At 41.2% G+C, this 22,802-nt stretch overlaps 1 protein-coding gene and 1 long non-coding RNA gene across 3 annotated transcripts in view; one reads left to right on the forward strand and one right to left on the reverse strand.

The window, feature by feature from the left end:
* Cfi (complement factor I) overlaps positions 1 to 15,902 on the forward strand; it is a 33,947-nt gene extending 18,045 nt beyond the window's left edge. The window contains exons 6-14 of one of the 2 annotated variants that reach the window (XM_038311424.1): positions 36 to 146; positions 4,797 to 4,823; positions 4,966 to 5,025; positions 7,026 to 7,073; positions 9,509 to 9,612; positions 9,762 to 9,865; positions 13,506 to 13,783; positions 15,078 to 15,182; positions 15,501 to 15,902. In XM_038311424.1, coding sequence (XP_038167352.1) covers positions 36 to 146; positions 4,797 to 4,823; positions 4,966 to 5,025; positions 7,026 to 7,073; positions 9,509 to 9,612; positions 9,762 to 9,865; positions 13,506 to 13,783; positions 15,078 to 15,182; positions 15,501 to 15,718 — 1,055 coding nt within the window. In that variant the 3' untranslated portion in view covers positions 15,719 to 15,902. The remainder of the gene's footprint in view (positions 1 to 35; positions 147 to 4,796; positions 4,824 to 4,965; positions 5,026 to 7,025; positions 7,074 to 9,508; positions 9,613 to 9,761; positions 9,866 to 13,505; positions 13,784 to 15,077; positions 15,183 to 15,500) is intronic. The other variant, XM_038311425.1, reaches the window with a different exon arrangement.
* Positions 3,508 to 22,797, reverse strand: LOC119801010. The gene is made up of 2 exons (XR_005283135.1): positions 22,712 to 22,797; positions 3,508 to 6,913 (listed from the first exon to the last, which is right to left on the reverse strand). It is a non-coding gene; the product is annotated as an uncharacterized LOC119801010 (long non-coding RNA).
* Positions 22,798 to 22,802: the final 5 nt, after the last annotated feature.

The raw sequence follows: 22,802 nt of genomic DNA on the forward strand, positions 1-22,802 counted from the left end.
AATAGTGGAAATAACTTTTGCTTGTGTTTACACAGGTTGCAAAGATAATGCTTTCCATTGTAAGTCGGGTGTTTGCATTCCGAGCCAGTATAAGTGCAACGGTGAAGTGGACTGCATTACAGGAGACGACGAAGGCAACTGTGACGGTAATCCAGAACCTGTGTGGCCGCTTTAGTTCATTGTTGAACCCTGGAGTATGAAGTTCCTCTTTAGGCAAATCACAGCCTTAAGTAGCCGTAGGGAAGCACATCAGTAGGACTGTAGCCGAGGCATGTGAGGAACAATGGCCGGCGCCTCTCCTCATGCCTACTTGTTACTGCAGCCCTTTTCATCACAAAGGATCCTATGTGGAAACGATGCACTATCAGCGTGATCCCCTGGGCACCAGCTTCCGACTGTGACAGCTACCGCTGTCTGCTGGCCATGATCACTCTATCTGCCAGCTTGTTCCTTTGTTGCAATATTTAAAAGGCTTCAGATATCATGTCGCTTACTGTATATACTTCTCTCATGATAAGAACACATGTATGTATGTATGTATGTATGTATGTATGTATGTATGTATGTATGTATTTTGTTTTTTGAGACAGGGTTTCTCTGACTGTCCTGAAACTTGCTCTGTAGACCAGGCTGGCCTTGAACTCATAGAGATCTGACTGCCTCTCCTTCCTGAGTGCTGGGATTAAAGGTGTAGACCACCACTGTTGGCTAAGAACACTGTATTTTAAACTACTTTCGAAAGTATTCCTGAAAATAGTAGCATGCCCTACCATTATTTAACAATAGCTATGTTCAAATTTTCCTAACTCAAAGAATGTCTCTCCCTAGTTAATGTGTACAAAACAAGATACCCAAGAACTTGAATGTGATATTTTATTAACTTATTTTTTCAAGACAGGGTTTCTCTGTGTAACAGCCCTGGCTGTCCTGGAACTCACAGAGATCTGCTTCCCTCTGCCTCCCAAGTGCTGGGATAAAAGGCATGCACCACCACTGCCCAGCTACATTTATTAACTTGTAAAAATAGCTTTTATTATTTAAGATACCCCCAACCTTTTCCCTATAAACTGCTATTTCTTCTAGAGTCATAGACTTGATTAGATTCACGACTCTGGAATTATTTCCAGACGATGAGCTGAAGGAAATGGAGTCAGCCATGCAGGTGTCTACAGAGGAGCATCCCAGGCAACAGTCAGTGCAGCATTCCTGACATAGGAAAGTTCCAGTGTTTGAGGAAGCAGCAGCCCAGTGTGGTAGACAGAAGCTATGAGCAGTGATCTAACGAAGCCTGTAAGGAAAACCAGGAGCCACCACACAAGAAGACTGACATTTTAAGCTGAGATTATGTTGATTTTATTATTTTTTAAAGTATTTATTTATTTATTTATTTATTTATTTATTTATTTATTTATTATGTATACAATATTTTGTCTGTGTGTATGCCTGCAGGCCAGAAGAGGGCACCAGACCCCATTACAGATGGTTGTGAGCCACCACGTGGTTACTGGGAATTGAACTCAGGACTTTTGGAAGAGCAGGCAATGCTCTTAACCTCTGAGCCATCTCTCCAGCCCCCAGAGATTATGTTTATTATTAGGTGGGAAATAGGCTTTACAGAGGCAAGGGCAGCTTGGAAGTTATCACAGTAATGTAGGGAAGCAACCAAAGTGCCTAGGACAGGTTGCTGGGAATGGAAGTGAGAGGGAGCAGTTGTGTCTATGTGTGTGTTCTGGTTTGGTTTAAAAAAGTAAATTTCTGGAAGAGTGGGATGGCTCAGTGGGTAAAAGGTGCTCGCTGCCAAGCTCGATGACCCGAATTCAATCCTTGAGACCCACACGATGGAAGAGAAATGTTAAGTTGTCCCCTGACTTCCACATGTACATCACATGTATGTTGTAGTACAGCCTTCCAAGTAAATAAATAAATGTAAATGTAATACATTTTAAAAGTTAAATTCAATTTATCTTATTAGCATACACAATGATAAATTACACTATGGTATTTTCAAACATAAATATCACGGTATTTTGCTTGCACTCACTGCCCCCCCCCCCCAGTAGATTCTGGATGTATATTGAGCGTGCGACCAACAGGATTTGCACTGATTGCAAGGACTGGAAGCGAATGAGCAGTGCAGGGTGACTTGCAAGGTTGCTGGCCTGAGAGATGAAGGATGGCAGTGTTGTGTGTGGGGATGAAGAAGGCAGTGGGAAGGCCAGGGTACCCTCCCTGTTTATGGAACTTCTCTAACATCTTGCCTGTGAAGGTCTGCAGTCAGTTCAGGGAGAAAGAAACCCTGATGTGTGGCTTTTGCCATTTTTATGCTGACCACGGGGGATTCCAGGCTGTGGCCATGCTGCCATAGGCAGGAGCCTGGAAATCACAGGTACAACACACTCTCCAGAATGGAGCCAGGAAGCTCCAGCACCCATTGAGGTACTTAGAACTGTTTCCTATAGTTTTTATACATGTTTATCATCAGTGTTCATCTTTTCAGTAGAATCAACTATTTTCATATTCCAAGTTTCTCAAATGTAAGGAGTAAATAAATGTTAACATATGTAAATGGGTTGATATTATGTTTGGACATTATTTCGTGTTCCAGTATTAGTCTTACTGGACTTTTAATTTTTCATTAATATCAGTGTCAACGTGGCACAGTGTAGAATCACCTGGGGAAAGAATCTGAGTGAGAAATTGTCTAGATAGGATCTGTTTGTGGACATGTCTGTGGGGATTACCATGATCACAATGAGAGCAGAAAACCTGCCCACTGTAGGCAACAGCATTCCTTAGGCAGTCAGTTCTGAACTATGTAAGAGGGGACAAAGAGAGCTAAGTATAGGCATGCATACGCTGGTGCTTCTCTGTTCCTGATCATAAATCTGAATGGCCAGTTCCTTCCTTGCTATGATGGGCTGAGCCTGCAGTTGTGAGCTAAAATATACCCTTTCAGCTTCAACCCGCTTGTCAGGGAAATTATGACAGCAGCCTAGAAGGAAACAATCAGTTTGCAAACCTCTCCTCTACTCTTCTCTCCTCTCTTCTCTTCTCCTCTCCTCCTCTCCCTTCCCCCTCCTCTCCTTCCTCTCCCCTCCCCCCACCCCCGTTCTGGTTTGTTGTTTGTTTTCCTGTGTTTCTCTAAGAAAGAGAGAGAAAAATGGCAGAGTTGGGTGGGTGAGGAGGATCTTGGAAGAGTTTGAGGAGGGAAATCATGTTCAGAATATGTCATATAAAATAATTTTTAATAAAACATATTTTAAAATACTTAAGAATATCAGATTAAACACTTTTAAAATCTTATTTATTTTTATTTTATGTATGAATGCTCTGCATATAAAGCTGCAGGCCAGAAGAGGGCATCAGATTCTATTATAGTTAGTTGTGAGCCACCATGTAGTTGCTGGGAATTGAACTCAGGACCTGTGGAAGAGCAGCCAGTGCTCTTAATCACTGAGCCATCTCTCCAGCCCCCTAAATCATTTATTTTAAAGAGCACTTGAGAAGTTGAGGTAGAATGCCTTTATTTTTTATTAAATTTAGCCCAGTCCTTAGTAAAGGAAGCAAGACAGGGAAAGGTTACAAGCAGGAAAGTGGTGAGCCAGGTTGCAGTCAAAGCTAGTTTCATTGCCAGTGCAATGTCTAAGTCTTTTCCCTATGTCTTCCTCGGTTCCTTTCCTCCCCTATTTAAAGTAATGAAGATTAAGGTCAGGGGACACAATTTGTTAGTTTTCATGGGCAAAATCTGCAATAGAATAACTATATAAAAACACAAAGTTTATTTTCCTACACATTTTTGAATGTATCTAAATATATTATATACTTAGTAAAATATCATTGTTACTTCAATTTCCCTACTTTGGGATGAGTGTTACCTTTAGATTCCAGAAACGGTTCTAATTGTTTCCCTTTTAGAGAAAGAGGAAGTGAGAGCAGAGATATATAACTAATATGCTTACTGACTAGTAATTGGCCAGATCAAAATCATTGAATCAAAGCAAGTTTGTATCATCTCTGGATTGTGTTTACCTCTTACAAGTTCCCTGTCATAGTTGGGGTTTCTATTGCTATGATAAAATACCATGACCAAAAATGACTTGGAAAGGAAAAGGTTTACTCTGCCCTATAAATTCTTGGAAATTCTTTATAAATTCTTTATCATTCAGGAAAGTCAAGGCAGAAGCCCAAAGGCAGGAACCGAAGAAATTCTGGAAGAATGTTGTTTAGTGGCATGCTTTGTGTGGTTTGCTCTCTATGGCTTGCTTAGCCTGTTTTCTTATAACCCAGGACCACCTGCCAAGGGTGGCACTGCCTTCAGTGAACTGGCCTTCGCACCTCAAGAAAATGCCCATAGATTTGTCTACAGGTCAATCTTCCAGAGGCATTTCTCTATTAAAATTCCCTCTTCCCAGAAAAATCTCGGTTTGTGTCAAGTTGACAAAAACCAACCAGGATACCCGTTTTGTTAGTGAAAGTTAAAAATAATTATAACTTCATAGAATTGTATAGTAAGTTTCCTTTTGAGTATGTGTGCAGGTGTATCTAAAATACTAATCTCTTTGGAAACTTAAAACAATTTTTTTGCTGGAGTGAACTTGTTATATGTTTAAATTCAAAATAAAAATCTTATTAGAACTAACATTGAGATAAAGTGTCAGGCTATTTGATTTCTTTTTTTCAACCCTTTGCTACTATTAATTTTAGCTTGTTACATTGTTTCTGAAGTATTAATGATTTGTATCTTTTTTACTTAAATAAGAATTATCTATTCATGCTAAGCTTTGTTTTATTTTTAGAAGCCAGACATCCTCAAATTCATGAAAGTAAGTCCATTTTTAATAAAAACTTTATAATTCTAGTTTGGAGTATGTGTATAATAACATGGTGTGGGGTTAATTCCCCCCCCTGTTAAAAGTTATTCTTCACTGTACTAAAACTCTGCTTTTGTGTTCTGTTTTCTTTCAGGCCTTGCACGCTCAAATCCAGGCAAGTTTTTATTAAAATCTTGGGATTCTGCAAAAACAGGTGATAACTGTCTTCCTGTATTTTAATATTTTTTTTTTCGAGACAGGGTTTCTCTGCAGCTTTTTTTAGAGCCTGGCCTGGAACTAGCTCTTGTAGACCAGGCTGGCCTCGAACTCACAGAGATCCACCTGCCTCTGCCTCCCGAGTGCTGGGATTAAAGGCGTGCGCCACCACCGCCCGGCTTCCTGTATTTTAAATGAACTGAGTATGATATGAGCAGGGACAAGCAAGACCCTGGTTTTCTCATTAGTTTAGCTAGCATAGTCTTTCTTCACTATGATAGGCTTTCAGTCCCACCAATGGGAAAAAAAACCCACACAGTGGGTGCCTTCCTGCACTTGGCACCTGAGCTCAATATTTTTCTTGTCTCTTTTCCCCTCAAAATCAAGCTTTTAAAGAAGCTGCCACCAGAAGAAATAGATAACATTTCATATTTTGTTATTTATTTTATAACTCAGGTATTCCTGAATCCTTGAGCTCTTTTGGAACAATTATAAAAAACAGAATATAAAATGTTAGCTATAATGACATTTTCAAACAAAGTTTTAGTAGATTCTTCTGCCTTATCCTCCATCCCTACCTCCCCCACACATCCTTTGTTTAGTTATTTGTATAAAATGACTCAAGTCACCAACACACATAATGCCAAAAGCTCATGCTTTTCCTCAGAATTTCTTAGGATTCCTGGGGATGAGCCATCTCAGAATCAACCCTTGCCATATATGTCAATTCTCAGTTAATACCTCGAGCTCCATCTCATTTCTCATTTCCGCCTCTCTGAAGCTGTTGTCCGGCCCCCATTTATTCCTCCTCTTCTCCTTTATCTCCCTTCCTTTCCTTCTTCCTTCGCTATCTTCAGACATCGGTGACACGGGCCAGGGGTGAATTCATGATACTGCTCAGGTCTTCTTAGGTGATCAGGACTCGTTCTTTCTAGGCCTATCTTGCTTATCTCTTACCCCTACTTCCCATTTTCCCGCCAAGCATTCTAGTGGGGCTGAATGTGTGTGTCGTTTTGCTTGTGTGCCTCCTTCTCCAGTGCACGCTGCAATCTGGTGATCACACATCTTTCCTTATGTTGTAGAGCTTATGTTTCCTTTATCTTTTCTTTCCCAAAGCACCACATGCGAAGGCTCTGTTTGAGTTGCTGTGTGTTCATCTACTCTATTGCTTCTAGCTGCTACATACAGTGCAGGTTCCGCTTTCCAATTTACCCAATCTTTTGAGCAGTGGACTGCCAGCCCACCAGCACACTGCGATAAACATCTTCAGATTTTTGCACCCCAGATCATAATGCTAGCTAGTCATTCCTACTGGAAAACCATGAAGATATCTCTAGGTTCATGGCCCCTGAGGGAGGCACTGTATGATGTGCAATGTAGGGCGGCCTTTTTTAACGCCCACCTGAATTCCTGGTTCAGGGCTGTTCTCTTCCTCGTGTAAAGAGCTGGGATGAGAGAGCAGAAGGGGAAACTCTCTCTCCTGATCTGAGTATTTTGTCTGCAGAACTTGAGTCTTGTCACTCAGTTGCACCAACAGACACCCTTCACCAACAGGGACTTCTACAGGGTTCATCTGCGTATGTCCAGTTGCACCAACAGACACCCTTCACCAACAGGGACTTCTACAGGGTTCATCTGCGTATGTCCAGTTGCACCAACAGACACCCTTCACCAACAGGGACTTCTACAGGGTTCATCTGCGTATGTCCAGTTGCACCAACAGACACCCTTCACCAACAGGGACTTCTACAGGGTTCATCTGCGTATGTCCAGTTGCACCAACAGACACCCTTCACCAACAGGGACTTCTACAGGGTTCATCTGCGTATGTCCAGTTGCTCAGCGACAGGACGGAGACCAGATGACATACTTGGGGGAGTTTATCTCTAAAAAGAAGAGGGCAATATTTAAAATTCTCAGCATCACGTCACTTTAATGATCGAATTCCCTCTAGAGATGTGTAACATTAACTATGCGGATTTTCTGTTTTTATCACAGGAGAAGAAACTGAAGAAACAGAAGTTTTGACTGCTGATATGGATGCAGGTGAGTTAACATTTTTTCTAGTTTCAACTAGAATTTAGTATCATATATAATATATATATATATAGTATACACACATGCTATGTAATATATATGCATTATTACATATATAATCAATTCAAGCAAAAATTAACTTTGATATAGGTTTCAGTTAAAAAAATGTAACTTTCTACTTCCCCATGGCTTTTTTTAAAAAGCAAACTCATATTATTCTTGAGAATTGCTTTTAAAGCCAGGTCAGCTCAAATGACTGATTCTGAAATGAAACATTACTATAGTTCTACAGAAAGTGTCTCCTGACAGAGAAGAGCTTTGCCAGTTTAGCTTTGTCAAAAATAAATCTATTTCAAGCAGGACATACAGTCCATCTTCTGAGATGGAAGATAGTTCTGTCCTTTCTCCGGGTTATAACTCATGGTAACAGGACATCTCTGACACTCTGTACACTGGGCAGCTCTGCACCAAGAGCCAAACTGAGTTAGACAGACGCTCCCGAGACAGCAGTGATTTGTTCAGCTAGCGAGACTCACTTTTCATCCTGGCTCCATCCTTTTTATCAACTAATTTTTCACCCCTCTCACCTTAATTATTACCTACCAATTGGTTCGGGGAGATTTTAAAATGAAATTCATGTGATATTCATATCTTCTAATTTCCAGGGCCTCAAATTAGTAAACAACTTTCTAAATGAATGACCACATACAGGATTTATATCTCCAATCTAGAGATGCCAGACAAGAGGGATTTTCACACACACACACACACACACACACACAGTGTTTTCAGATTCCACCTGTCGTGCTTTCACAGGCTTCAGTGAGTGAGGATCTCTAGTTCTGAGTCTAATCAAAAACTTGAGATCATTACACTCTTCCCTCAACCCAGTTTGTGGGGTCCGTGAGAGATTTTACCAAAGTAAATCTCTCTATATTCATTCACAGCTTCTCTTCCTTGGGACCCTACCTCCTGTTGATATGATCAAAATAATTACCAGCAATACGAAGTGTTCTTTCTCATTCAAAGTAGCTAATTTTTTTTTACCTTTTCATGACATAGAAAATACAGAGAAAGAATAAAAAAATCCTTACACTCCCATTTTCTTCCTTTCTTATGCATTCTCTTGCAACATCATGCCTTGAGACTTGCTGGGCTGTGGCTTCTTGGTGGCAGATACATCACATATACCCCTCACCGAGGAGGGAAGCAAATGTAAGATGAGGCCTGCTGATCCAATCATCCAGGGTCTTTGGCATATGGCCTCTCTGGATTAATATATATTGTGCAAATTATACTAATTACACATTGAGACAATCTCTATATGTGATGCTCAGAATGGGCCCATACACAAAGTATCATAATGCTAGCATATTGTCGAAAAGAGACTTTTTCAGAAAGTGAAAATCACAACCATGAAAGATACATTGCTCTGTATCATAAGCTCATTCTGATGCGTTCCAAATGTGACACCCACCCACCCTGAGTTCTCGTAGTCATTCCTGGACATGTGGCATCTCTCATCTATCATCCCAAGTTCACTGTTAGACAGAATCACTTTGGAGAATCAAGTCAATTTTAATGCTAAGCTAGAATTTCCCCAAAGGGTAAACAGTACAGTTTAATCCCCAAAACTACTTACTAATGAATGTGGCCTGATATACAAACTATATAATATGTATACACATATCACATATCTATTATATAATATGCATGCATATATTACTTATATACTATACAATATATATGTATTACATATAGACTATATATGTGTGCACTATCACATATGTACCTATACTATGCATGCACATATTTCATATATACTATATAACATGTATACACATATTACATATATACTATAAACTATGTATGCACGTGTTACATATATGCTATATGCTATGCATGCATGTATTACATACATGCTAAATAATATGTATGCACTATTACATACATATGGTATATATGCACCATTACACATATACTATATGCTATGTATGCATATATATGTATGCATATATATAATCTATTCACAAGTAGAGCAACCTGAGTTCAGAGCCCAACACCCATGTAAAAAGTCCGGTGGTGGTCCATGTCTGTAATTGCAGTGCAGGGGTGAAAGAGGCGGGCAGATCATTGGAGCTCACTGGCCAGCCAGCCTAGCCAGCCAATTAGTGAATCCCAGGTTTAGTGAGGGACTGTCTCAAAAAAAAAAATGGGGTTGAAAGTGATTGAGGAAGGTATCTAATGTTTGACTTCTAGTCTCAAATAGACATGTGTTTATGCACCTGTATAAACATATTTCTCTCTCTCTCTGTCTCTGTCTCTCTCTCTCTCACACACACACACAAAGAGAGAGAGAGAGAGAGAGAGAGAATGAACCAAGACTATTTACCCACAATATAATGGTTTCAGGAAAATAATGATACAATCTTTCTTTCCTGAAGAAAGACAACGGCTGAGGTCCTTGTTACCTAAACTGTCCTGTGGAGTCAAAAGGAACACACACACCCGAAGGAAAAGAGTGGTCGGAGGGAAGCCAGCAGAGGTGGTAAGGCTGCATGAAAATCTCAGTTCCTCCAAGGATCGGCCTGAGTCAGAAAAAAGCGAGAGCACGGTGTGCTCATGAGACATGTCCTGGGGCTGCCTGTTGGTGACACCGTCCAGTAGGAGGGCAGTAATCACACACGTCTCTCACAGGGAGACTACCCGTGGCAGGTGGCAATCAAGGACGGCCAGAGAATCACCTGTGGGGGAATATATATCGGCGGCTGCTGGGTTCTGACCGCTGCACACTGTGTCAGGTAAAAACGTCTTCGGTGTGTTTTAGATTTCTTGAAACATGAGAAATAAATGATAAAGATGGTGATGGGTGATAGATACAAGCTTATATGAGAAATTATTCTACTCTGTTATCAGGAGGCATTTTTCAGGTATTCATGACCTGGACTGTAGGGACCAGTCCCTCAGAACCTACTGTGTCCTGGTAAGGAAAGAGCTTAGATACTGAATGACTTTATTTAGCTTATTTGTATTGTACTAGGATGAAACTGCCCAAAAGAGTTTATGACTGAGTTTGTAAGTTTTATGACTAAGGGTGACAGTAACCTGGCATCCCCTCTGACCTTTCCTTAACAAGGTCATTAGTTCACAATCACAGATGACTTTTTCAAATCCACATACCCTTAAATGAATTTAATGTGTGTTTTAGGCAATAAAGAAAATGTCCAAAGCTCAATACTATTTATCTGATATACTGACCCCTCATTGGCTGGCTCACTGAGCCTGGATAAATTATTTACACATGTCCATAACTCAAAGCTGCTTTGAAAACCAAGGCACTGTGCCAGGTGGGGTAGCATTCGTGTTGCTATTGGGAAGATCCCTGAAGTGCAGCAGGCCATCTATGACAGACTTGCAGCCACTAAAGAGCCATCAGACAGGGAGTCAGAGGAAGGCCAGTCACACTGTGGACCCCTTTGGTAGGGCTTTGAAATTCAAGAGGACAAAGAAACAGGGTAGGCATAAGGTGGCTTCAGGTTTGGCATGCGACAAGTGAGAAGTCTAAGTCCGGCACAGGTTCTACGAGGAGCATTATGAGAGGCTGTATTAGTTTGCCGACAAGTTGGCTTTAGAAGCACAGATTCACTTTCTCACCATTCTGGAGGCTGGGAGTCCAAGACCAATGCGCAGCACTGGGAGTTCCTGGAGTTTCTCTTGGCTTGTATGTGCTCCCTTCCCACTGTGCCCTTCAGTACCCTCTCCTCTATGCACATGCAGCCTGAGACTTCTCTTATCCCTCATGAAGACCCTTGGATTAATAGGACAACCCTTATGACCTCATTAAACCTTCATTACCCAATTAAAAGCACTGTCTCCAAATACAGTCCCAGTGGGGCTCAGGACATCCACAATGCAGCAGATAAAATTCTGCCCATAATAGTGATGGGATTGCAGTCCTCCAAAGGTATTGATTGACAAACCAACGTTACTAGCAAAAGGACAGGGCTCAGGAGTCTCGCCTCGGCTTGGACATTAGAGTGAATGCAGTGTTGCTTGCTTAGTGAGCACTGCTTGCAGACTGTGCCTAGGTCAGGCACTTTTGCAGGTTACCTTGGTCAGTGTTCTCAGCAGTCATAAAGGGTAACATTTTGCAGATAAGCATACTGGACAGAGAAGCTAAATAATTACCTTAGCTGAAGCTATGTAACCAGTCAGTCAGTAGAGCCAGGACATCATCCCGCACTTCATTGCAATTAAGATGAATGCCTCCTTAGCGACTCTGCAGGTGGCCTAACTTGCTGAGAGATGGCATTGCCGCTCAATGATGAAGCGTGTGTTGAATGACACCTTGGAAAATCCTGCTGGGTTGGAACAGCAAGCCCCTCTTCTACCGTCCTTAAGAGGCTTCTCTCTTAGTTTCTGCATACAGCATGCCCCTGCTTCCTCGCTGGACCTCCTCAGCTGTCCGCTAGGTTTCTTCTGGGCTTGCATTCAGTGCCACTCAACAGTTGGAGTTCAGTGTTCAGTTTGGCTTCCTCTTCACCTCTTCCCCATTCTTCCTAAAGTTATCTGTGGTCCAAAATCCCACTCGAAGGTAACTAAATGGCAGCCACAGTAGCCTTTCTTCCAGCCTCTGACTGTAGTCACAGCCATCCACAGTTCCTGGCTCCATCACAGTTACATCAAGAGCTGGAGAGATGGCTCAGTCAGTTAATTGCTTGCTATAGAAGGATGCAGTCCTCAGCTGCAGAACCTATATTACAGATTTTTTAAAGCTGGGTGTAGTGGCATGTACTTCTAATACCAGCACTGGGAGGAGAGCTCTTTTGGGGCTTGCTGGCCAGCCAGCCTGACCTACTTGGTGAGTTGCAGACCAGTGAGAGAGCTCGTCATAAAAACAAGGTGGGCAGTGCCTGAGGAACGATACCCAGGATTGATCTCTGGTTTGCAATGCATACACACACATGTGCACCTGCAAGTATATTTGTTCCCCCCACACACATACATGAGCACACATATGAGAGAGAGGGGGGCATTGAATTCCAAATGTTCAAGGCCTAGCTTATATGCTACTTCTCTTGAATACTGTCTTGTTCCAGTGTTTCCTGTCTTAAGAAACACTGTTTATGTGGTTAGCACAGTTAGAAATCTAAGAATCATATTTCACGCTCTCAGCCTTCAGCCTTCAGGCACGGGCATTCTTAATGTTAATTTTTCCACTGCTCATTTCTCAAACCTTATCTCCTTCACTATCACCCTGCTTCTACTTGCCATGTGGATCACATGACTTGCCTCTAATTGCTTACCTACACGCAGTCTATCTATCCTCTGATCCACTGTACTGCCTGTCTGTTCTCCACTGTGTGGCCATGTCAATTCAAGGGCTTTGCAGTCCTCTTTAGATAAGCATATAAACAAAATGTCAACATACAGAAATCTTCTAAGGCCTCCTTATGCGATTTGGCCTTCCTCTCCCTCACCAGTCTCAGCCCACTGCACACACAGCACCACCCCCTGCCCATTGATCCGCCCCCTCCTGGCTGGCTTCTTCAGATGCTCCAAAGCAATAGCTCCCTTCTGTGAAGGGACCTTCGTACACTCCTTCCTTGCCTGAAATGATCTCCCTTGACTCTTTTACCTAGTGAATTCTGCTCTTTACTCAGATCTCAAGTCAGCCCTTTATCTCCTTATGGAATTCTCTGGAAGGCTCTCAGTCAAAGCCCTCCTGCTAAATTTTAAAGGTTTTTTTTTTTTTTTCCTGTCCACTCCTCTCCCTTCTTGCAGAATAAACTTCATCATTGTTGTGATCACCTCTTTGGTGATTGCATGTTTTCTAGATGCTGTCTGGTTTTGCTAACTTCTGCACCCTGGTGCCCAGTATAACACCTTGTCTATGCAGTTGATAAACACTACATATGTGCCCAGTAAACCATATAAACAGAGCTAATCTTCAAGAAATATATATATGTTCCATGAGCCTATGATACCACCCAAAAATATTGAGGGTGACAGCACTCTCAGAACATAAAACATCTAAACATCACATTATCTCCTAGGACATTGCTGTTGAACTGTACTGAGATTGGCTGAGTTGTTATAGGAAGATAAATTCTGTTCCCTTTGTGCTACATATACTTTAAGAAGATGGTATCAATGTTCAAGCTTTTTTGCTTATGGACAATCCATTTTGTGACGTACTTCATTATTTGGAAAGGTTGGATAATGAGATCATAGGAACAGTTGGGGAATCATCACTCTCTCCATTTACCACACAGCAAATCCTGCCCTAACTAAATTTAATTTTATATAGCTTCATACCAACAAGGATAAAAACATTCAGAAACTGAAAATGATCCTTCAAATGGAAGAATATAAAGATGAAGTATCAAAATCCATACCTTTTTCTTGCTATATGTCATTTCCCCTTGCTTCCTCTGACAGACCCAGCAGATATCAGCATTACCAAGTATGGTCGGCATTATTAGACTGGCAGAGACTTAACTCTCAGTTGAAAGTTCAGAGAGTGAACAGAGTGGTTATTCATGAAAGCTATAATGGACGCACCTACCAAAATGACATAGCTTTGATTGAAATGAAAAAATCTCCGGGCAAGAAAGAATGTGAGCTCCCTCATTCTGTCCCTGCCTGTGTCCCATGGTCTCCGTATCTATTCCAGCCGAATCACAAATGCATCATCTCTGGATGGGGTCGAGAGAAAGGTATATGCTTTATCTCTGGGGGTGGGATTGGGGTTAGTAATGTGTAGAAGCCACTCTAGTACTCAGAGAAATATCAGGTACAGAAGAGTGAGTGCCCATCCAGGAAGGGCTGCCTGCTGGGCTCAGAACACCATTGTCAGAAGGACCACACGAGACGGGAACTGTCACTTGATTCTAGAGCACTTGTTTAGCATGGGTTTGATACCCCCAGGACTGAAAACAAGAAACCAAGTGTGTTCTTGTGATAGTGCACACGTATAATTCCAGAAGGAGAAGCAGGAGGATCAGGAGTTCAAGACCATCCTTGAGGCCAATAAGATTTGCTTCATTTTTGACCTAAAGAGGTATTAAACAGTTTTATTTCAAATGGACCTCGTGCAAGACACAGGCAGGAGAGTAATTGGACATCAGACATTGCAAGATGTTTGTAATTAAATTACTGTGATTTTACGCAGTCACTAGTTACATTAAGTATTTATTAAGCAACAATGTTATGTAAGAAGATTCTGGATGCTGGTGAGGAATGAATGACGTGGGCCTAATACCTGAGCTCTTGAAACTCTGGGTAGTGAGTAAGCAGACAATGGAAAACTCCATCATGAAACTGCTGTGAGCTGGAAAACAGAAGAGGGGAGACGGGACAAAGTCTCACTCTCTACCCCATCCATCTTCCCTGTGTGCTTATGCTTCTCTTCCTCCATGGTCCATCAGGCAGTAGTACTTGGCCCTTCTCTTCCCACAGACCAAGGATGTTCAGGTCTGCAAACTCTCACTTAAATGTGACGGAACTTCTAGCTCCCTGTTCACTGCTTCAGAGCATTTAAAAAGACACTTACTTCCTCAAGCACAGAAACATGTACACACTGACAGCTTCAGCTTCTAACCTCTCCAAGGCTGCTTTCTCTCCAATAGTAATTTCAAAGAAATTACTAGCTGTAAGAAAAGATATCAAGGATGTGCATGAGATAAGCCCATCACTGTCATCTCTGCAATGCCCCTACCGAACCCAGCAATAGGTTGGGACTGCACACAAGGATTCGCTCTTTACTAAATGACTGTGATTTCAGGCACCTTCCCTCACTGTTCATTGAAATTTAGAAAGATAATTGTAGAAACTAAGGCTATGAAGAGAATATGACATAAATATGCTAAGGAAGTATCCTCAGTTATTAATATATGTAGTCATTAGTAATGTATTTTCATTTATCTTCTTAGTGTTTTACTAAGTTATAACCACCTTTGTTTAGATTTCTCATTTGTGGCTCCTAAATATCTGTTTTCTCACTTTGTGTAGATAACCAAAAAGTCTACTCACTTAGGTGGGGCCAAGTTAAGCTGATAGGCAACTGTTCGAAGTTCTACCCAGACCGCTACTATGAAAAAGAAATGCAGTGTGCGGGTAAGTGCCAAGTGGGTAACCTGGGTTATGCGTTGTATCAGTCTGCTTCAGACACTTCCAGTTTACAACTGCGTCTCCTTACACAATGCTGTCAAGTACAGACGCCAAGCGGGAGGACTATGCTAACTTAGGGAAGCAAACAGAAGGTTTACGAATTATTTATTTCCTATGCTGCATCTCAATCCGCAGTTCCAAGAGGGATCCTGGGGCAGCCCGCTATTTCCTGTTAGGGAAGTGTCTCTCCATGCATCATTGTGAGAGGCACAGAGAGGCGCGGTGGCCCTGGCAAATGGAAGGAACTGTGGTTTTCTTTCTTAGGTACCGATGATGGGTCCATCGATGCCTGCAAAGGGGACTCTGGTGGTCCCTTGGTCTGCCAGGATGTCAACAATGTGACTTATGTTTGGGGCATTGTGAGCTGGGGTGAAAACTGTGGCAAACCAGAATTTCCAGGTGTTTACACCAGAGTAGCTAATTATTTTGACTGGATTAGCAATTATGTGGGAAGATCCCTTATTTCTCAACACAATGTCTAGAGCTATGGCCTCTTTTCTACATTTATTAATTCAGGAGTCGTGTTTTAATTAAAATGAAACTCTGTAATTAGTTCTCAGAGCTAGCAAGAAGCAAGTCTTACCGGCCAGTTCGAAAGACTTCTTCAAAGTTTATGTCATTTTAGAATTCTGTTGTGTAATATAATAAACATTTTGCTTAAGCATACAAGGCTTGTTTTTTGTTTGTTCTTCAGAGTTAGTACCACTCAGCTACACCTGCGACCTACACATTTTGTTTATAGGAAGTGTGACTTGATTAGCTCTTCAGGCAAAAATGATGTTTTAACTACAGTAAAGGCTGAGATAGTTCAGTGATACTGAAATCACGCAAGGTTGTTCAAGCTCCAATCGGTCACCTATGACATTAAACCTTGGGTGATTTATTATTTTCTTTGTGTCTTATTTTCCATCTGTATTTTGTGATTTTCCCCCCGGTGAGCCACACACAAGCATCTATCATCCCAAATGGGATACCAACTGAAGACCAAAGAAATGATTCCACCCACATCAACGAATCAACGAACACACTGGGGTTCCTTAAAGGAACACAGAGGAGCAGTTACTTACGGCAGCTGGGTCACCGATAAGCTCACCCAAATGTAGCACAATTTCTAATTGGTCTTAATAAAAGCCAAGAGTCAGATATAGGGGTTAATCTTAAAAGACCAGAGAAGCAGAGCAGTCACTAGTTCTTACCTCTACAAAATCCTCAGATTGAATGGAGCAAGATCCTGTCTCACAAATGATATGGGAGTTCCCTTCTGTATGTTGTGAATATGTTTTATTACTATTGGTTAATAAATAAAGCTGTTTGGACATTCAAACAGAGATATAGTAAGTAGGCGGCATCAAGGAGACACCATGTAGCTGCCGAAGGAGACAACTGCTCCGGGAACTTTTACCAGTAAACCACACCCTTGTGGTGAAACACAGATTAATAGAAATGGGTTAATTTAAGATGTAAGAATTAGATAGAAATATGCTTAAGCTATTGGTCAAACAGTATTGTGATTAAAAGTTTCTGTGTAATTATTTGGGTCTGAGCGGCCGGAAAAGCAAGCATAGTCTCTGTCTACAAATGGTGCACCAACATGGGCCAACTACATTCATATAAAACTTGAGAGAGTTTAGGAAGGAATTCTAGATACAAAAGAACAGAGTTAAGCACAACTTCTTGGTACCAACATTTTCTCTGGTGAACTCTGTTTGCTAGAGGCAAGCAGAGGTGCAGTTCCTTTAAAGGAAGGCTTCCTGACTCAGCATTAGCACAAAAACTGTGTAACAGGTATCTTTAAGGGAAGGCTTCCTGGTTTGTGCTGGTAGCACGAATGACTCTGGCTGTTTTGGGAGGTCCTGTACCTAAATGGGGGTCTGTGAGCAGTGTGCTACAAATTGCTTAATGGAGACATAGACCCATTACATCTCTAGAGCTAGGGCAGAGAGCATGGCTCACAGAAGCAGTAAATGTACCTTGGCTATATTAGAAGGTCAACAGAGGTGGAGCCAGCATCTAGGGCTGCCGCAACCACACTGCTTACCATTTTTAAATGCTTCTTGTCAGAAAATGATTACATATACACAAGAAGACATATTCAAACATAAAAGACTTCTAAACAAGACACAGTATATTTAAAAATGTATGTAGGCTTGGGAGAGAGAGAAAAAAGACAGCTATAATAAGAAGTAAAGTCTTTAAAGAGACAGGAAATGTAATATAAAAGAGCACGGTCATAGATTAAAAGTATAAAGAAAAATAAGCCAAGTAAAGATGGAATATACACAGAGAGTCTAGATTATGTATATTACTGTGTTTTCTTTAAATTTTTTGACTGCAGAGAGACATTTTATTCTGGGAGCTACTAATTTAAACCAACATTTGTTTTAAAGTCAATGCTGTCATTACAAAGCAGTCAATGGAGACAACTGTCTTCAACTGGGTTCTTGTCCCATTCTCCTCCAAAAACTGCCTTGGTCAAACAATGTGGAGGACAAAAAGGAGGTACTTGATTGTCTGTTCTGGGTTAACAACTTTAAACAATTTGCTGTGGACTCATAGTATCAATTAGATGCTAGTGGAGAGCTGTTACAGCTCTGAGACAGTGTGTGGAAGACATCTGCTCGTGGAAATTTAAAAGTGATAGACTGAAGCATCAATACATGAAGGAAGAGATGAAGAGAGAAATTAAAGACTTCCTAAAATTCAATGAAAGTGACCACACAAAATACACAATTTATGGGACACAATAAAAGCAGTGTTAAGAGGAAAGTTCATAGCACTAAATGCCTATGTAGAGAAGCTGGGAAAATCCCACACTAGTGAATTAATAGAACATTTGAAAGCTTTAGAACAAAAAGAAGCAAACTCAACCCAGAGAACTAGGTGGCAAGAAATAATCAAATTGAGAGCTGAAATCATCAAAATAGAAACAAGGAAAATAATACAAAGAACCAGTGAGATAAAGACTTAGTTCTTCGAGAAAATCAACAAAATAGACAAACCTTTATCCAAACAAACCAAAAGGCAGAGAGAGAATATCCAAATTAACAAAATCAGAAATGAAAAGGGGGACATAACAATAGACACAGAGGAAATCTAGAGAATCATCAGGTCATATTTCAAAAACCTGTACTCCACAAAATTGGAGAACTTAATGGAAATGGAAAATTTTCTGGATATAAATCACTTGCCAAAATTAAATCAAGAACAGATAATTAAATAGACCTATGACTGCAAAAGAAACAGAAACAGTCATCAAAAGTCTCCCAACCAAAAAGAGCCCAGGACCAGATGGTTTCAGCTCAGAATTCTACAAGACTTTCAAAGAAGAACTAATACCAATACTCCTCAAATTGTTCCTCACAATAGAAACAGAAGGAATATTGCCAAACTCTTTTTATGAGGCTACAATTACCCTGTTACCCAAACTACATAAAGACATTACTAAAAAACAGGATTACAGACCAATCTCACTCATGAACATTGATACAAAAATACTAAATAAGATACTGGCAAACTGAATCCAAGAACACATCAAAACTATCATCCACCATGATCAATTCAGCTTCACCCAGAGATTCAGGGATGGTTCAACATATAAAAATCTGTCAACGTAATCCATCATTTAAACAAACTGAAAAATAAAAACCACATGATCACCTCATTAAATGTCAAAAAAGCTTTCGACAAAATACAACATCACTTCATTATAAAGGTCTTAGAGAAAGCAGGGATACAAGAAACATACCTGAACATAATAAAGGCAATATACAGCAAGCCAACAGCCAACATCAAACTAAATGGAGAGAAACTCCCAGCGATCCCACTGAAATCAGGAATAAGACAAGGTTGTCCACTCTCTCCATATCTATTCAATATAGTTCTTGAGGTCCTAGCTAGAGCAATAAGACACCAAAAGGAGATCAAGGGGAAACAAATCAGAAAAGAAGTCAAACTCTCACTATTTGCTGATGATATGATAGTCTACATAAACGACCCCAAAAATTCTACCAAGGAACTTCTACAACTCATAAACACTTTCAGTAATGTAGCAGAATACAAGATTAACTAAAAAAAAAAAAATCAGTAGCCCTCCTTTACACAGATGATAAATGGGCTGAGAAAGAATTCAGAGAATGAACACCCTTCACCATAGCCACAAATAGCATAAAATATCTCAGAGTAACTCTAATCAAACAACTAGAAGACTTGTATGACAAGAACTTTAAATCTTTGAAGAAAGAAATTGAAGCAGGCAACAGAAAGTGGAAAGCTCTCCCATGCTCTTAGGTAGGTAGAATTAACTTAGTAAAAATGGCAACCTTACCAAAAGCGATCTACAGATTCAATGCAATGCCTATCAAAATCCCAGCAAAATTCTTCACAGACCTCGAAAGAATGGTACTCAACTTCATATGGAAAAGCAAAAAACCCAGGATATCCAGAACAGTCCTGTACAATAAAAGAACTTCTGGAGGCATCACAATCCGTGACTTCAAACTCTAATACAGAGCTACAGTACTAAAAACAGCCTGTTATTGGCATAAAAACAGACAGTAGGACCAAGGAACTGAATCACCCGATTTTTGACAAAGAAGCAAAAAAAATATCAAAAGGAAAAAAGAAAGCATATTTAATAAGTGGTGCTGGCATAACTGGATATCAACATGTAGAAGAATGAAAATAGATCCATATCTATCACCATGCACAAAACTTAAGTCCAAATGGATCAAAGACCTCAACATAAAGCCAGCCACACTGAACCTTATAGAAGAGAAAGTGGGAAGTACACTTGAACACATTGGCATAGGAGACCACTTCCTAAATATAACCCCAATAACACAGACACTGAGAGAAACAATTAATAAATGAGACCTCCTGAAACTGAAAAGCTTCTGTAAAGCAAAGGACATGGTCAACAAGACAAAATGACAGCCTACAGAATGGGAAAGGATCTTCAATCTTCACCAACCCCACATTAGACAGAGGTCTGATCTCCAAAATATACAAAGAACTCAAGAAATTGGTCATTAAAAGAACAAATAACCCAATAAAAAATGGAGTACATACCTAAACAAAGAACTCTCAACAGAGGACTCTAAAATGGCTGAAAGAAACTTAAGGAAATGTTCAACATCCTTAGTCATCAGAGAAATGCAAATCAAAACAACTCTGAGATTCCATCTTACACCTGTAAGAATGGCCAAGACCAAAAACACTGATGACAACTTATGCTGGAGAGGATGAGGGGAAAAGGGAACACTCCTGCATTGCTGGTGGGAATGTGAGCTGTTACAGCCCCTTTGGATATCAGTATGGAAATTTCTCAGAAAATTAGGAAACAACCCTCCTCAAGACCCAGGATACCACATTTTGGTATAACCAACGAATGATCAATCGAACCACAAGGACTTGTGCTCAGCTATGTTCATAGCAGCATTGTTTGTCATAGCCAGAACCTGGAAACAATCTAAATGCTCCTTGACCAAAGAATGGATAAGGAAATATGTTACATTTACACAATGGAGTACTACACAGAAGAAAAAAATAATGACATCTAAAAATTTGCAGGCAAATGAATGGAGCTAGAAAATATATTGAGTGAGGTAATCCAGACCCAGAAAGACAAATATCATATGTACTCCATATGTACTCACTCATATGTGACTTTTAGTCATAAAGCAAAGATAACTAGCCTGTTGCTGTGAGTACTTTCTCACAGCAACAGGAAAGAAAACTAAAGCACAGAAGAGCTTCCGAAGCAGCAGCACATGCGAAGGCCTCACGACGTGGGGAGCCAGCCACACACAGGTTGGAGAGCAACTTGGTGTCCCTGGCACCCAGGGTACATCAGAGAAAAGGACGAGCTGGGTGTGGCCTCCAAGGCTGAAACCACCTGAAGAATTCTATTAAGTCCAGGCAGGAGGCAGGGAGGAAGGTGGAGGGTTGAAATGAGACATGAAAGACAGGAGAAGCCTAGACTATTTAAAGGGAAACTGAAGGAGACAGAAGCCAAAGCAGGGATGGAGGGACTGGCCCTGGCTCTGGGTAGGTTGAGGCAGGAAAATGCACCATCAGGAGACAAAACATTGTACCAGGGAGAGGCATTTGAGTCTATGGCAATTATGAGATTTTTCTCTTAATTATGAGGTGATTGGTAAGGCCATGGATGACAAATAAAATAACGGAAGTTAGGAGCTAAAGCGGGTTTAACCAGTTGGGTTACTTTGAATTTATGGTCCGTGAGATTGCAGTATGCAAAGAAGGGACAGGGTTCCAGGGAATTTGGCATTTGAGAATGTCATCCCTAGAGAGAGACAGCAAACTGAGTCCTCAGAGCACAGGCCACCGTTAAGGTAAACGACATTAGTACACCGAGACGTAAATGTGTAAATAGGAGAGGCTAGGAGCCAAGATCTGAGAACTTCAGTGGCCTAGGTAGGAAGATGGTGTGTTTAAGGCAAGTCGGAGGGCAGCCTGGGCTACAAGCCAAGATCCTGTCCCAGAAAAATAAACAATAAATGTTATGAAAAATCCTCTCCACCGGCACACAGAAATCCAATCACGCCAAATTAAACCGGGGTGGGGGGGTAGGGGGCTGGGATGGATGCCAGGGACTGGGGTGAAGCTCCCAACTTAACATCACAATAAGGGCCTTGGGTTTTAACTGAGGATTGCTCCCACATAACCTTACTGCATTCTGTCCAGTTGTGGAAGACATAATCCTGGAACAGGATACCTCTCTGGTAGAATTAAATGAGCCAAGCCTTCCTTTAAAATTCTGGTGGTAAAATTGGAGCCTCAGAGATCAGCTCTCAACTACTGTATCCTAGAGAGACATCCAATGATCTCTGCCTTGTCGACACCCTCTCTATGGTTATCCTTTCACTAAGGTATTTAGAATTTTAAGGAGTGGTGATTGTGAATTTCCCCTTCCTCGAAATTAGACACTAAAGGAAGTGTGCTAGCTCAGCAGTTCCCAACCTGTGGTTCGGACCGCAACTCGGATTTCGTATCAGCTGTTTACATTCTGATTCATAACAGTAGTAAATCACAATGATGAAGTAGACAACTAAATAATTTTATGGTTGGGGGTGGTCACCACAAAATGAGCTGTATTAAAGGGTCACAGCATTAGGAAAGTTGAGAACCACGGCTCTGATTGAGAAAGGGGTCCGTTCTCAACGACCCTCAGACGGACAAGCCACTTACGGTACTAAGACTGCAGCAGTTATGAGGTCCCCATGAGGACCCAAGTTCTGTAGTGTACGTGGCAGTCACGTGCTCAAACAAGCCCCTGCACTGGACCCCTGGCCATGACGGCAGAGCCCCAAGGCAGGCTGTGCCGCTGCGGTCGTCCTTCGTTGTGGCGCAGCTCACTACGGTGCTGAACCAAAGCAATAAAAACGTCTAGGGCACGGACGGTTTTTTTTTTTTTTTTTTTTTTATGACCCCACAGAGGTAGGACGGAAAGTTACCTGGAGCGTTCCAGGGACCACGTGGGCGAGGAAGTCGCCAGCTCCCTCTCCCGGCTCCCACGCTCCTGCGCAGGCGCACTGTGCAGGAAGC

This window comes from Arvicola amphibius, chromosome 14, assembly GCF_903992535.2.
Source record: "Arvicola amphibius chromosome 14, mArvAmp1.2, whole genome shotgun sequence".
Lineage (NCBI taxonomy): Eukaryota > Metazoa > Chordata > Mammalia > Rodentia > Cricetidae > Arvicola > Arvicola amphibius.